The sequence below is a fragment of the Podarcis melisellensis genome (assembly GCF_964234715.1).
Source record: "Podarcis melisellensis genome assembly, chromosome: 6".
NCBI classification, from domain to species: domain Eukaryota; kingdom Metazoa; phylum Chordata; class Lepidosauria; order Squamata; family Lacertidae; genus Podarcis; species Podarcis melisellensis.
The window spans coordinates 27,432,284-27,446,858 of record NC_138538.1 but is presented as its reverse complement, the minus strand read 5'-3'; the positions used below and the strand labels follow the sequence as shown (position 1 = coordinate 27,446,858).

Sequence of the window (14,575 nt, the reverse complement as noted above, 5' to 3'; positions counted from 1 at the left end):
GCAAATATACTTAAAACACACACACACAGCTTCCACTTTGAAAGTTTCTATTCTATATGACTGCACGGGGAAAGGTAGAAGAAGCTTATCCACCCAGGGCAAATAGGGGGCAAGTATAGATTTGGATATTTTTATCTTGAATTTTTCATACCGCTGCAATAAGCCTGCAAGACCTGGTTCATAGTTTTGAACCTATTACGTTTGCAAAACTTAAAACCCCATTGACCTCTGGAATGGGGAGGCCGAGCTCTAAGCCTTGATCTCAGCAATGCTCCTCATCATATCCATTTCTAGTTTTAATCAATAACCCTGAAATGCACAACTGTGGCACTGTGCTCCTGTCTAGTGGTTTCCAGCTGACTGCTCAGGGCACAGAAGTCTCTTGTGAGGCAAGGTTAGGTCATTTCAGTCACTGCACTGTTTCCCCAGCTTCTAGAGTGGAAACAAATTTAAAAGCAACGTAAAATGTAAGAACAGACACAAAGTCAATGCGCCTACTTTGTTTTTGTGCATGTCCTTGGTAGAGATGATTAGTCAACAGAGGGCATGACCTCTCTCTGTGCCCATTTTAACCCACAGTATCCAAACTTGGAGGATGTCCAGGCTTAGAAGCTTCAGTTCCCTGGGAGGAAATCCTTCTGGACTCAAGGGAGCTTATCTCCGCATAGAAACGTAGACAACTGTGCTGTGAATTACCAGTTACTGGGAAACAATAGTAAGTTAAGGACGTTGCATGCTTCTCCTGCTAGTAGCCTTTCCATAGAGCACTACTGGAAAGAGAATGCTGGACTAGATAGGCAATGGGTCTGATCCTTCAGGGCTCTTATCTTCTTAAGTCATTTTAATTCTTAATGGGAGGAGTTCAATCCTGCACTCTTCTGATCCTTCTGTTCTGTTTCCCAGACAGAATGATTCTTCCTCTTCTCTGCCTGTTCATTGTTCTGTGGGGTGGTGGGATCACTTGACCTTTCAGAGAGGATTTGGGGGAGGAACAGGGGACATGGGGGGGGGAACCCATTGCACTAGTGTGAGCTCTAGTGTTGGCTTCTGCTGGCACGATGGGTTAGTTGAATCTGGGGCTTTTAAAATCATTAATCGCTTTGAGGTAATTTCATGGGAAGTGATTAATAATACTAATATTAATATTATTAATAATAAGAGTCTTCTCATCACTATTGTTTCAATGCTTTTTCAGCTTTACCATCTAGATTTGCTAGATGTGACTTTCTATAAGGGTTCTATAACAATGCAGCTCTGCGTAAAACAAATGCCCCTCAAAAACCACATGGTAATAACATGGTACAGTATTCCTGGGACTGTGCCAATTTAGATTATAGGTGGAGGAATCACATTAATTTATTCCATTTTTTAAAAACCTGCCTACTATAAAGGATGTGCATTCTCATTTTCATGTCCCCGAAACGGATAATGTACCCCACCCACAATTCATTCCACAGGGACTGCTTATCGTGCTATGAAGGATTCCCATAAGGGCAATGCAAAGGAAAACGATAGCTCAGTCATATTTTAAAGGATTGTGCTGACTAACCCAAAGATAAACCCATGGAAGATAGAAATGTGCCTCTCAGTACAAAAGCTAAGATTCTCATGTGTCAAACATTTGAAAGAGTTCAGCAAAGTGCAAAAATCACAAAAGCTGGTGAGGCAACAAAGCTGGAGGGCTTGGGAAATATATGGTAATGATCAAGTTATGTTTGTAAGCAATAACATCTCCCTGGAGCAAGGTGGGTTGAGAAGAATCATTCATACGAATAGGCCAATTCACTGTAATCAAGGATCTGCTCGGATGATTGGAATTCAAAGGTTTTTCTTAAAGGACAAAAGCTTTAGATAAGTGTCTTGGAAAAAATGAATATATTGGCAGTGAAGGGGTGAGTGTGTGTGTGTGTGAATTTAGGCTTGTGTACTTACAGCTCATAGTATTTTGAAGCCTAGTAATAGTCGCAAAGCTACTATAAGCAGCCGGGACTAAGGAGGCAGGCCCAGATAAGCCAATGGTATCCTATTAGCTCCTCTGGTCATGAGCTCCTGCTCAACTGAAACTGCAGTATACTCTCTGGCCATCTTCAGTGGTGGTGCTGGAGAACAGCAGAGATCAGGCCAGCAGTAGACTCCCTCTGCTTGCAAGCTGCTGATCCCGTACATCAAGGAATAAGGAGGGTAGACCTCTTGATGCCCAAATCCTTGGCTCCAAACATGCCCGGAGTCTCTTTTAAAGGAAACCAATTCTGCAAAGTCTTTTTTGCACTTCTTGTAGCTTGGGGAAGGCAGAATAAAACCACCTGACACCCTCTGCCTTATCACAGATACTTCCACCCAATACCTTAACAGTGTGTCAAACTCACATTGAACTAAAATAAGCCACTGATTTTTTTTGGGGGGGGGCAGTATTTTAGGGAGCCCCGTTGTCCATTGGTGAATTGAAGTTATCATATCAGAGATCCAATTTCCATTCAAACAGCAACAGCAATAATCACAGCAATAAATAGAGGCAACATCCATAGCTGCTGTGATCCTGTCATAAATGTGTGCCTGTATTGAAGCAGATGCTGATTGGGGTTTAGGGATGCATGAAACTCTCCTATACTGTATGAAACAGGGATTGTTGGGCTGCGTAGCACTGGCTTAAGAGGTTAGTTTCCTAACTATACATAATATGTATTGCTTTAATGCAATTAAGAGGCACATGGATTTTGTTATGTAAATAGCAGCAAAGGGAAACCTGAGCTGCCTCTGGATTGTGGGAGATGAGGAAAGGAAGCTTAACTCTTTCCCTCCCTAGCACAATCCTAACAAAAAATTCCACTCTGAAGCTGCTATATGCAATTCAGAAGACTCCACAAGTGTGATTTGGGAGTTTCCCTTGAAACGCAATGGTGGGTTTGGAAAATGGAGAGAAAGAGTTAAACCTCTCCTCTCCTCACCCATGCTCTGCTGTCATTTAAACAGTGACTGTTAATTGCACTTAGCTTTGTGTCTTGTATGACTTAATTGTGTTGGAGAATGAGACGGGCTCCTGAGCTGCTTCATACTGATGCCCAATATAACATAACTAAGTATAGTGGCTTTTTTTGGGAGGGAGAGGGGACTCAGGATCTGCAGAAACTGGAATCACACCCGGAATTATCCAATTTAGCATCAATGCATTTGGATCAGAAGCCTTTTCTTCCAAGACAAACTCATATGCAAGATCCAATTATGGTATGTTATTCAAGCACGTCTCACAGGAAAGGAAACAAGGGCCATTGAGAAATAAGGAACTTATTTCACACTTCAAGGATCTGGCCAATTGATGTCAGTAGCAGGGCAGAGTGAGGAGGTGCACAGGGCTTCTGTTGAATTATTTTTAAGCAGCTTTGATATCCTGCTTATATCTTTCATTTAATGTCAATCAGTTGGGAGTTTTCTGCACTTGCCTATAATTGTAATGTTTTGACACAAATGGAATAGAAAATACAAATGAAGGTACTTTTCTAAGTAGGTCTTCAATTGAGTAAAGTCTCTCCCTAATTTTTATTTGCAAGAACCACAGGAGGGGGAACTCAACTCAACCATTTAGGAACAAAAGCTGGGTTAACTTATGTCCAGGGCAGCTTTTTACAATATAATGTCAATAATGTGCTTTTATGTCTCAAGGACAACATTCAGTCAACATTTTTGTATTACAGATGGCAACCATTTTAGGAGAGTCCACCTGATGCATGACCACTGCTGCACAGATCCTTTTGTATTCAGAAGAGGGAAGAATGGGAGCGGAATGGGTGTAATGGGAGCAGGGTGTGATGGTGTTGGGTGGGTTTATGAAACATGCTTTGACCTGGAATGCAAGCCCCTCGGAAACGGGGAGTTGCCCGAACTCTATAGGTGTGTATCTTATGACACCTAGTACTTTATTCAAATAATGCTTTTGTGTTCATAAAGATGATTCCTTTTATTCCTTTCCCACAACTGATCCCTGATAAGTAAAAAAAACACCCCAAAACCTTTCCAACTACAGTGGTACCTCAGGCTAAGTACTTAATTCATTCCGGAATTCCGTACTTAACCTGAAACTGTTCTTAACCTGAAGCACCACTTTAGCTAATGGGGCCTCCTGCTGCCACCGCGCCGCTGCTGCACAATTTCTTTTCTCATCCTGAAGCAAAGTTCTTAACCTGTAGCACTACTTCTGGGTTAGGGGAGTCTGTTACCTGATGCGTATGTAACCTGAAGCGTATGTAACCTGAGGTACCACTGTATGTGTATGCGGGTGAGGACACTCTCATCATGAATCATGGCCTTTTGATTTTTAATAAATAATTTTTCACTGGAATTGGGGGGGGGGAAATGTCAAGTAACATGCATGTAACTTGGTAAGAAACTTTGTGTGCCTCGTGTCAAAGGTCCATAAGGGATTCTATAGGTACAAATAACTGCTCCAATATCTTTGGTAGAAAAAGGCTTCAGAGGCTTGTTAAACGTTTTCTCCCTGTCATCTACTTCTGTCTTGTTATTTAACACAGTTTCAGACACTGAAACTGCAATAAAATCACACTGACAGACAAAGTTAATGGAGATGTTCTAGGGAGTTATTTCCAGTTGCCACAGGTTCATTGTCTCTTAGACTGAGAAATAGGCCTCCCTTAAGAGAACACAAATTTGATAGGGTAAAGACACAGAACTTTTTCTTCTTCAGATCAAGCACAGTTCCTACGTATATTTTTATTAACACAGAAGAAAATTTGCCCCTTTCTAATCAGTGAAATGTCTGAGAGCAGCCAAGGATAACATGGTCCCTTGCTTGATTTTAAACTTCTGTATTTTATACTCTCACGGTGTTCGTCCAAATGAGTTCACAGGATTGCATCTAACCCTTCAGTGACTCTGACTGTAAGAATGCTAAAATGGTCAAAATGATTGGATGAGTTTAGTGGAGTCCCTTATGTAAGAGAGAATAGCTGATAGTGGGCTTTATAAGTGGCGAGCAAAAGTCTTAATGGGATGCTTTTCCCCACCTAAGGAGAGCAAGCTGTTCAGATCTTGTCCAGGCATATCTCTACATTACCTAAATAATTATCCACCTTGTGTAGTCCTTTATGGTGCACACTTTAAATGTGCAAATCTAACTTTCTGGTATGGACTTGAATCTGTCTTGCAAGATACCGACAGTCTGAAGGGACCCTGAGTTATTACTTTTGTCATAACTGGGGAGTTCAGACTAGAATATTTCTTCACGAGTCTAACCTGAATAGGAAAGCCTCCATTGTAACTTTCCCATCAAGCTCTATTTGTGACCATGCAAAAATAGGGTAGGGTGGCTTGAATGGATGGAAACACAGAATGAATTATTTATTTTGCTGCAACCCTGCTACTTCCCTGCAAACCAGACCGCTGGCCACAGTGAATCAGAGTGCCCTTTATGAAACATTCATGCAATGAGCACAGCACCCACCTGCAAGTACTGATAGGCTAAATCTTGATGGCAGGACTTGGATTTCAGCAAAGCTCTATCGATGGTAGCGGAAGCCTTTTGGCACATTTCCCGTGCATGGCTGAGTGTGAGCGTGGACCAGGAGCCTCTCTTGATGTAGTTGGACTCGCTGCTGATGGGAATGTTGGCACAAGGGGTGACCTTGAGGTCATTATTGCTCTTGGAGGATTTCAGCATATGTTCGCTGATGGTGTTGTAAGCATGCATGAAGTACCTAGGCTGGCTGTGGTCAGGTTGTCTGCCTAGGGTCATGAGGCCCATAGGGTTGCGATAGTTGCAGGTATCGCTGTCTAGATTGTCATCTGAGCTCCACCAGCCCGATATGTTGGATCTGGTCCTGCGTTTCGTCTCGGTGGTTTTTGCCCGGTCCTTACTTTTGCTCCTGCGGTTCTGCTTTGAGTCCTCAGTGCCTTTCTTGCCATTCATGCTGCCTTTGGACGCACCTTCCAGGGATTGGGACTTGGCAAAAAGCTTTTGGACCGAGTGAACCAAGTGCCGGATCCTCCCGGGGCTCTCGCTCCGGTGTTTGGCGTCAGAGGTTCTCTGGAACTGGAGGGTGCTGAAGCCATCTCTGTGGACAGGCAGCTGCTTCTCAAACTGGTCCAGGAGGTTGGCAGGGAGCCTGTTGATCTTGGTGGCTTGGGCATGGCTTGGAAAGGGATTCTCATCGGGCACTTCAAAGTGAGAGTTGTAATGGATCCGTGGAAATGTGCTGCTGTTGGAAATCTGGTTGTTAAGTGGAAGGAGGCAATCGCTGTGGAGAGAGTTGGGCGTGGGGAATCGAGGGTCCATTGTGTAGGAGTCTGTGGGGCTGAGGAGATAGGGATTCCTGTCTTGGGTGGCATAAAGAGACTCTTGGGGGGAGTCCAGGTTATCAGAGAGATGGCGGCTTCTGTTATCTCCTAACCCCTTCATGGTGCAAAGGTTTCCTAGAGCATTGCTTCTGGAGGATGGTGTTGTGGATAGTTCAGCTCTGTTCCTTGGTCACGCTCTCTCCTTTGGGAGATTGCCCTAGAGTCAAAGAAAGACAAACAGACAGGTTGTCACTGATGGAACATGCTTTCTTTCCAATGTTTAGGCAGAAGTGTTCTTGTTTATGTAGCCAAAATGTGCACCAGCGTACAAGAGACAGGCATCTGTAGGCTTGAGAGGAACCCCAAGCTTTGCAGAAGTTAAAAATAAATAAACAGAAAAAGGATAAGGTGGGAGGAGAACTAAAAAAACAACAACACTGAGCATGCTCAGTGCCTATAGCATACCTATTGGCTGTTTTAGGGGGTGTCAGGCAGAAAACCATGGCTGGAGGGGGCCAGAATGGCTGGAATCCCGAAGAAGGTGTACTTCATGTTGCACCATTGTTTAACAGGTCCCAGATGTAAACATAAACAACATTGGCAGATCAAATGGACATTATGGCATCCAGGATACATATAAACTGGGACAGTCAAAGCAGAATAGGTTTAAATTGCTCTCTTTTGATTATTCCTCTCCTCTCACAATCTGAGAAGAAAATCTGCTTGGTTTCATAGATGAATCTGTAGATCTCCCAGCCTATTAAGCTGACTCCCATGAAATATGTTTCCAGTTGTTCTCATCTAGCACCATCAACTCATTCTAATTAGCTGGGAATTTCAAAATATCTTGCCGCTTGCTTGAGGGCATATGAAGTCATAGATCCAAATGAGTGAAAAATCTATGCACTCTTCATTCAGTCACTTTACCCCCAACTTTATAAATGGGAGAGAGCTCTAGAATCACTTGGAAAACCCATAGATTAATCATTCTTTAAAGGAAACCTCAGAGATCAATATTAAGAGCCAGTTTGGGTTAGAGGTGCAAGAAGGATTTCAGTAGCCTGATTCATACCCAATTAAACCAGAAGCACTAAGATTTAAGCTGATTTAATCTAACTGAAATCAATGGGACTAAACAAGCTTAGATCCAAGAATCAAGCTGTAAGAAAAACATGTATAAAGGGATCAAGTAACTTTCTTCCCTTCCCTTATGAATTTGTTCCCGATAATGTTGCCTATGAGTTTTATGAGGATGGATCTAGCCTCATATCACAGTCGGAACTACTGGAGCATGAAAGAGCTATGACTTGATAAGTGCTTGCGGAAATATATGAAAGGCAACGTTATTCTTTTATTCTTTTCCTCCCTTACAAATCCCGGCTTGCCAAGGGCTTTGGCTTGGCTCCTTTTCCATTCCTCATCATGCTATTGTGCATGAGGCACTTCAGAGTTTAGAAGCAAGCAGCTGCGAGGCACTCTCCAGCTCCCTGCGATTGCAATGATAAGGCTGTGAATGAGGAAGTCGCCGAGAGAAGATGCAAGCGACTTGAAGGGTGTAGGCAGTTGGGGCAGCATAGCAATGGGCCATGATTCCGTCTCCCCCCACCCCCTCAGCAAAGCTAATTGGACAAGCAGAAAGGTCAAGGACAATTCAGGAGCATCAGTCATGCTTCTGTGCTCTGGAACATCCATATGGATCTGCCCATAAATATGTATATAGGAGAGGAGGAACACAGAGTCCTCTGCACACAATCCCACATTAGTAAGAGCATTTGCAGCTATTCATGCTAAGATAATAGCCATCAAATCTTCCTTCCTGATTGCTGCAAGCAATTAGCTCCTACCCCAGAGCAAAGAGATGCTTTCATCCTTGCAGAAATAGCTGGGGTAGGCAGGTGCATTATTGCATTTTCATGCCTGCTTTCTTTCGAATTGCTAGGTATTTGGGCCACCATCATTAGAAGTGGGAAATGATATTGATGGGCCATCTGGTCAGGCTTGGCTGGTTTACAGGATCTCAAGTTTTAATGTCCCGATGTAGGATAAGGCATATGCTTTACGCACTCCTCTACATGCCACAGGTGGAAAGCCTATTCTTCACACAGTATCAAAAGCCATTCCATGCCTCCCACTACCTGATAGAAGGCACAATTAACCAGGATGTTCCTTTCCTCAACAAGCCTCATTAGGAGAAATAACAGATGTGCAAAAGCATTGTGTTCCTTTCCATGGAGCTTGCTGGGTAGAAGAACGTCCAAGCAGATTGTGACCAGATTCACTGCTTGCCTTCTTTAGCGACCCCTCCTCACCTGAAAAGAGTGACAAGATGTCTCATTCTGCTTTGCTGATGGAATCTTTTGGCTGCTATCAGGCCAGGTCATTGCTCATGGGGACTAGGCTTTGGCTTGTCATGACCTGTGATGTTTTGTAAGCATATCTTACAAAACATTTGCCTGGTTCTAGACATATATGTTGTTGTTTTTTTATCCTGGTCTGTGACCGTAATAAAGTTCATTCATTCATTCATCAGGTCCACACAACTTGCAACCCTGTAAAATAGTCTAAGGCTTGCAACTGGAGGAGGTCACTATTTCGGTGCTATTCCTTTTAAGAGCTGCCATTTGAAAGATTTGAGCCATGCCATGGAAACACTCCTCCCAAAGCAGCTAGGTGAGGGTGCATGAGAAGAACACAACAGCCATGGGCCCTGGATCCCAGCCTTTTTATGCCGCCCTCCCCAAACCACTTTGCGAGCCTGGGATCTGATCAGATCCCAGCCTCACAAAGCAGTGCAGGGCTGGCTCAGGGGGGGCAACATGAGCAGCGTGCCCCTTCCCAATGCACCTGGGGCAATAGCCCCGGAAGCCCCCATGCTACACCCCTGCCCTAACATACATACATTCATTTGAATTTCTCCATAAAATCTATGCATGTGAAGCTGTACGTGAAGAGAAGAAGAAGAAGAAGAGCTTGGATTTGATATCCCGCTTTATCACTACCCGAAGGAGTCTCAAAGTGGCTAACATTCTCCTTTCCCTTCCTCCCCCACAACAAACACCCTGTGAGGTGAGTAAGGCTGAGAGGCTTCAGAGAAGTGTGACTGGCCCAAGGTCACCCAGCAGCTGCATGTGGAGGAGCGGGGAATCGAACCTGGTTCACCAGATTACGAGTCCACCGTTCTTAACCACTACACCATGGTGCCTATATACTAGGGTGCTGTCTCAATGTTGTTGGACTACAACTCCCATCAGTCCCAGCCAGCATGACCAATCAACAGGGATAATGGGAGCTGTAGTCCAATGACATCTGGAGACCATCACATTGGCCATTCTTGCTCTAGACAGACCTTCAAGTTAATGGTAGTGGGATTCCCAGTTGGAGGCAGGGACTGCTGCTGTGGCGCTCTCTCTCTCTCCCACACCACCTGGGATTAATTTGGAGAAATCTCAATAGGTGTTAATTATGATAAGCGTTAGTTTACACATAAATAGGCTTATATGTTGAGTTACAATAGCTACACATTCTCTGTATTTTCCAGAAACAACTCAAGCCATTTTTGTTTTGGAAAGACTTTCCTGCTAGGTGGAAAAGTCTCTGCCTTAGACGTTCATTTTGCATTGGTTTCTAAATTTAGTTTCAGTTATTTTTTGTACCGACTATTTCTAGCTGTTTTTATGATATTTTATACATGTAAAAGGTGAAAATTAAATATAATAATAATAATAATAATAATAATAATAATAATAATAATAATATAGGGCACTTGGCTAATGTTTTTCTCTTTGCAAAAGTATAATTCAGCTAGACTGTCAAGCAGTCCAGCTCTCTGTTGGGGGGATGTTTTGGGGTGGGAAGGCAAAACTCATAGGAAAAGCACTTTGCCTATTTCTCTCCTTTCAGCCATATCATGCTTCCAAAATCGACCAAGTGTTTTCCTCACGGAGCAGGCAAAGAACTCTGCAAACTAAGCAAGCAGCCATTAAAGTGGGGCTAATGAGACAGAGCTGGCAGAGAGCCAGTAGCACGCTGCAGATTGGGGGATCTTTAGCTGGCATCTTGTCTATTCTTGAGTCCTTGGCTCAGTAGGTGACTTGACCTTGGCCAAAGGCTTAAGATCTGTGGGTGCCTGTCAAACTGAGCCGCATGGCTGGAGCCCCACTGAGAAGCAGCAGCTGCCTCTGAATTGAGCTTCCCCAAAGGCATGAATCACACACACACTTGAGGAAAGGGCGATGGGGAGGGCGGGGGAAAACATGCACATACACACACCAGAAATCTATAATAAACAGAAGCAGAAACTTTGATCAGCATGAGGTGAAGTACACAGTCTTAAGCAGCCAAGTCCAGTACTCAAGAGGCGCTGTGTCAGGAATGCAACAGAAATGTCAGGCTGTAAGCTTTGAAACAGAGGGCTTGGGGTTTGTTGTTTTCCTTTTATCGGGAGCAAGTAGGACCAGCAAGAAAACATTGCAGTGCTGCTGTCAGGATTCCAGCCATGCCATCCCTATCTCCCTAACTTCCCCAGCAATTAGCCATCGTCACTGATGGCTCACTGGGCTGTTCTGGGCTTCCTGTTCTCCCCTGCCCTGGCCTTCTGTGTTGATACCTCCCTGTTGGGTGGGTGGTCTTGTTACGGCCACATAAGTGATGACACTCAAAGCCTGAGCACCAGCAAGGTGGCCCTGTGTCCTACTTTACAGAGGACAGTCCTCTGCTTGAAGGCATGCTTAGTTTTCAGGGCTCTCCAGTCCAGATCCAGTTTAAAGATAAAAGAACCATTAGAAGAGAAGAAGAAGAAGAGTTTGGATTTGATATCCCGCTTTATCACTACCCGAAGGAGTCTCAAAGCGGCTAACAATCTCCTTTCCCTTCCTCTCCCACAACAAACACTCTGTGAGGTGAGTGGGGCTGAGAGACTTCAGAGAAGTGTGACTAGCCCAAGGTCACCCAGCAGCTGCATGTGGAGGAGCGGAGACGCGAACCCGATTCCCCAGATTACGGGTCTATTGCTCTTAACCACTACACCACACTGGCTCTCTGGAAAGCAGGAGGGTCCTCCAATACTTAACCTGGGAGCGGGCACAGAGGTCACTTGGTTACAGTCTTCTCCACAATGGTGAGATGTATTGCACTGCCAACTGAAGTATAGTAATTAATTACAAATTTGCCTCTTTCTATATAGGAATTAACTGGCATATGAAAATGTTACGTAGATTTGCGGACTCTTTCTTGGTGGCACATTTCCTCTATTGTGGTGATGTGTAACAGGCCATCCTTAAGATCAGAATCAGAGGGTACAACGATGGCATTTTAAAAGATCTAGGAGCAAGGGTTCAAATTGCCATACAGTCATACCTCTTGTTACGTCTGCTTCATGTTACATTTTTTCAGGATATGTCCCGCAGTGACCCGGGAATGTACCGGAAAGGGTTACTTCTGAGTTTCACCACTCGGACATGTGCAGACGCGCAAAATGATGTCACGCGCATGCGAAGAAATGGCAAATTGCAACCAGCGCATGAGCAGATGCGGGTTGCGTTCTGCTCATGTTGCGAATGGGGCTCCAGAACGGATCCCGTTCGCTACCAGAGGTACCACTGTACACACATAAAGTTCACTGGGTGACCTTAGGCCAATCACTATTTCTCAACTCAACCTACCTCACTGGGTTGTTGTGAGGATACACTGGAGAAAGAGAGAACTATGTACACCCCCTTGAGCTCCTTGGAGGATAGGTGATATTACACACACACACACACAAATGCACACAAAATTAAGTCTTCGTAGAGAGCAACAGCAGCGCACTTCTGGAATTGTTACTGGTCATGTTGTTTCTCAACTAGCATAAATACGGTAACTTTTGCTTTCAGTTTTAGAAGTGTAAATCTTTAGTGTTCAACTGGCACATAATATCCCACAATAGAATATATCCTGTCCTAAGAAGTGCTGTGCTGTTTTCTATTAAAAAATGCTTTTAAAAATTAAGAATGGGGAGGGAAGAAGAGAGGGATTATTAAAAAGAGGAAATACGGACATAGATAGTAAAAATAAAATACTGAAGTAGTTTCCATGCTGCAGGCTTACAGTTGAGACCTGGGTGTGAAATAGTTGGACTACTGGCTTTGATAACTACATGGAGGGCAAATCTATTAGTGAAATCATCCATTTTCAGAGCCATTACTTCTGACTGCTAGATGTTGAGTGTTAGCAACAGGGGGTCAACATTGCTCCATTGCACTGCTTGCAAACTTCCTTGAGACATCAGCCACCTAATGTGGTCTGTGTGGGTAGACAAAATGCTGAGCTGGACGGATCATTGAGATGGCCAGCGTACGAGCTTGTCTTATGTAGCAGGATATTACAGTACTTTGGGGAGCGCTGCGCTGCATATTCTTCCACTGTTTCGGGAAGCAACAAATGTGCATTAATGCATGACAGCCTCAACTCTGCAGCAGTGAAAAAGATGCTAGCAGACACCCTGCTTTAATGTAGGACAGAAGCTGAAAGAGCTTGTGTTTTGCCTTACTTTTTCTTAATGTACCGTATTTTTCGCTCTATAAGACGCCACAGACCATAAGACGCACCTAGTTTTTGGAGGAGGAAAACAAGAAAAAATATATTCTGAATCTCAGAAGCCAGAGCAGCAAGAGGGATTGCTGCGCAGTGAAAGCAGCAATCCCTCTTGATGTTCTGGCTTCTGTGATAGCTGAGCAGCCTGCATTCGCTCCATAAGACGCACACGCATTTCGCCTTACTTTTTAGGAGGGGAAAAGTGAGTCTTATAGAGCAAAAAATACAGTATGTCCAAATTGGACCTCTCCCTGCCCAGTGTGGTGAAATGTGCACGGAGGCAGGGAATATCTCAGACGCTACAAAGAAGCCCACAAGGGGAGGAGTAGTTCTCATAGCCTCTTTGTAACATAAGAAGCTGTTCTCTGCGTGCAAAATGAGCTGTATCTTCCTGTTCTTGTCCTTTTATAGTTTGAAAATAAAAAAGTGCCTTGGCACAGCAGCAATTAACTCATTTATTGCTGCTTACACAGGAAGCTGCCTTTTACTGAGTCATATCATTGGTCCATCTAGCTCACTACTGTCTACATGGACTGACTGCAACTCTCCCTAGATTATAGGGGTGGGAGTTTCAAACAGGGCCCCCTCTCTGCTGTACCTGGAGATGCTGGGGAATTGAACCTGGGGTAGGTGGGCATGGTTTGGAGGGAATGGTCTCACAGGCTCAATGCTGGTGGGCCACATTTGGCCCATGGGCTGGAGGTTCCCCAGTGCCCATATGGGGTTTCTTATGACTTGGCAAATTCAGGTTCCATATCCTCCTTTTCACAGCCCCCTTTCACCTCTTGAGTGCCACACTACTGCTGTCAAAGTTCTGGCTAGCAGTTACAAGCCTCTTAGGTTTATTTGAGCATACAGGTTCAAAAGCCCTTCAGTTTTTCCCCCTTAAGCAGTATAGCATCACTTGCAAATGGCAGTGTTTTATAACATTCCCAGGGTGGGGGTGAGGGGTTAGGACCTTGAGATCTTTGGCAGATTATCCTTTCCAATCTGGATACTTAAGGTTGTTGTTGGTTTTAAAATGGAGAAGGCACAGATTAACCCTGGACTTTTTGCATAACAGAATTTCTTTTCTAAGTAATTGAGAATGGCAAAAAACCCCAAAACAAAACAGAGGATAAATGCCCAGTTAAAGCATTTAATAATCTGGGAAATTGTGGGTTTTTATTTAATGCTCTTGTATGTCTTTCCACATTTCACTGGGAAAGTCATTTATAATTCACAAGAATAGCTTTCCAATTTCAGAGAAGAGGTCATTCAGAAAAACCCTTATTTTCTTCATTGATATAACAGCAATAAGTGCCAGAATGCTTAACATGTGGTGGTTCCAGGTGTTATTGGGCTACAACACCCATCATTGGCCATTGATCATGCAAACTGGGGCTGATGGGAGTTGGAGTCCAAGAACATATGGAGGACTACTGATTAATCTGAAATAGTCCAGGCAAGGCCACTGGTTAGCTACTCCTGGCTACTGACGGGCAAGTCTGTCAGTTTTGTTTCCTCAGTTTCTCATTCTCCCAATATTTAATTCTCCATATTTCCACATCAGTTTGTGATTTTTTAAAAAAAGTCATCATGAAAGCTCATCAGCACTTTTGTACAGATTTGTGCTTATATGCACATTTTTGTATGCAATTTTGCCCAACGTGCCTATTTCTGCAAACCAATATCCTTTAATATTTCATTTTTTGTATGTTGTTTTCACTAACATGTATTT

General features: G+C 43.8%; 1 protein-coding gene across 3 annotated transcripts in view; it reads right to left on the bottom strand.

Moving 5' to 3' along the window:
• DLGAP4 (DLG associated protein 4) overlaps positions 1-14,575 on the bottom strand; it is a 340,702-nt gene that overhangs the window by 103,141 nt on the left and 222,986 nt on the right. For all 3 annotated transcript variants that reach the window (XM_081916721.1, XM_081916723.1, XM_081916722.1), the window contains one exon: positions 5,453-6,502. In XM_081916721.1, the coding sequence (XP_081772847.1) occupies positions 5,453-6,406 (954 nt within the window). In that variant the 5' untranslated portion in view covers positions 6,407-6,502. The remainder of the gene's footprint in view (positions 1-5,452; positions 6,503-14,575) is intronic.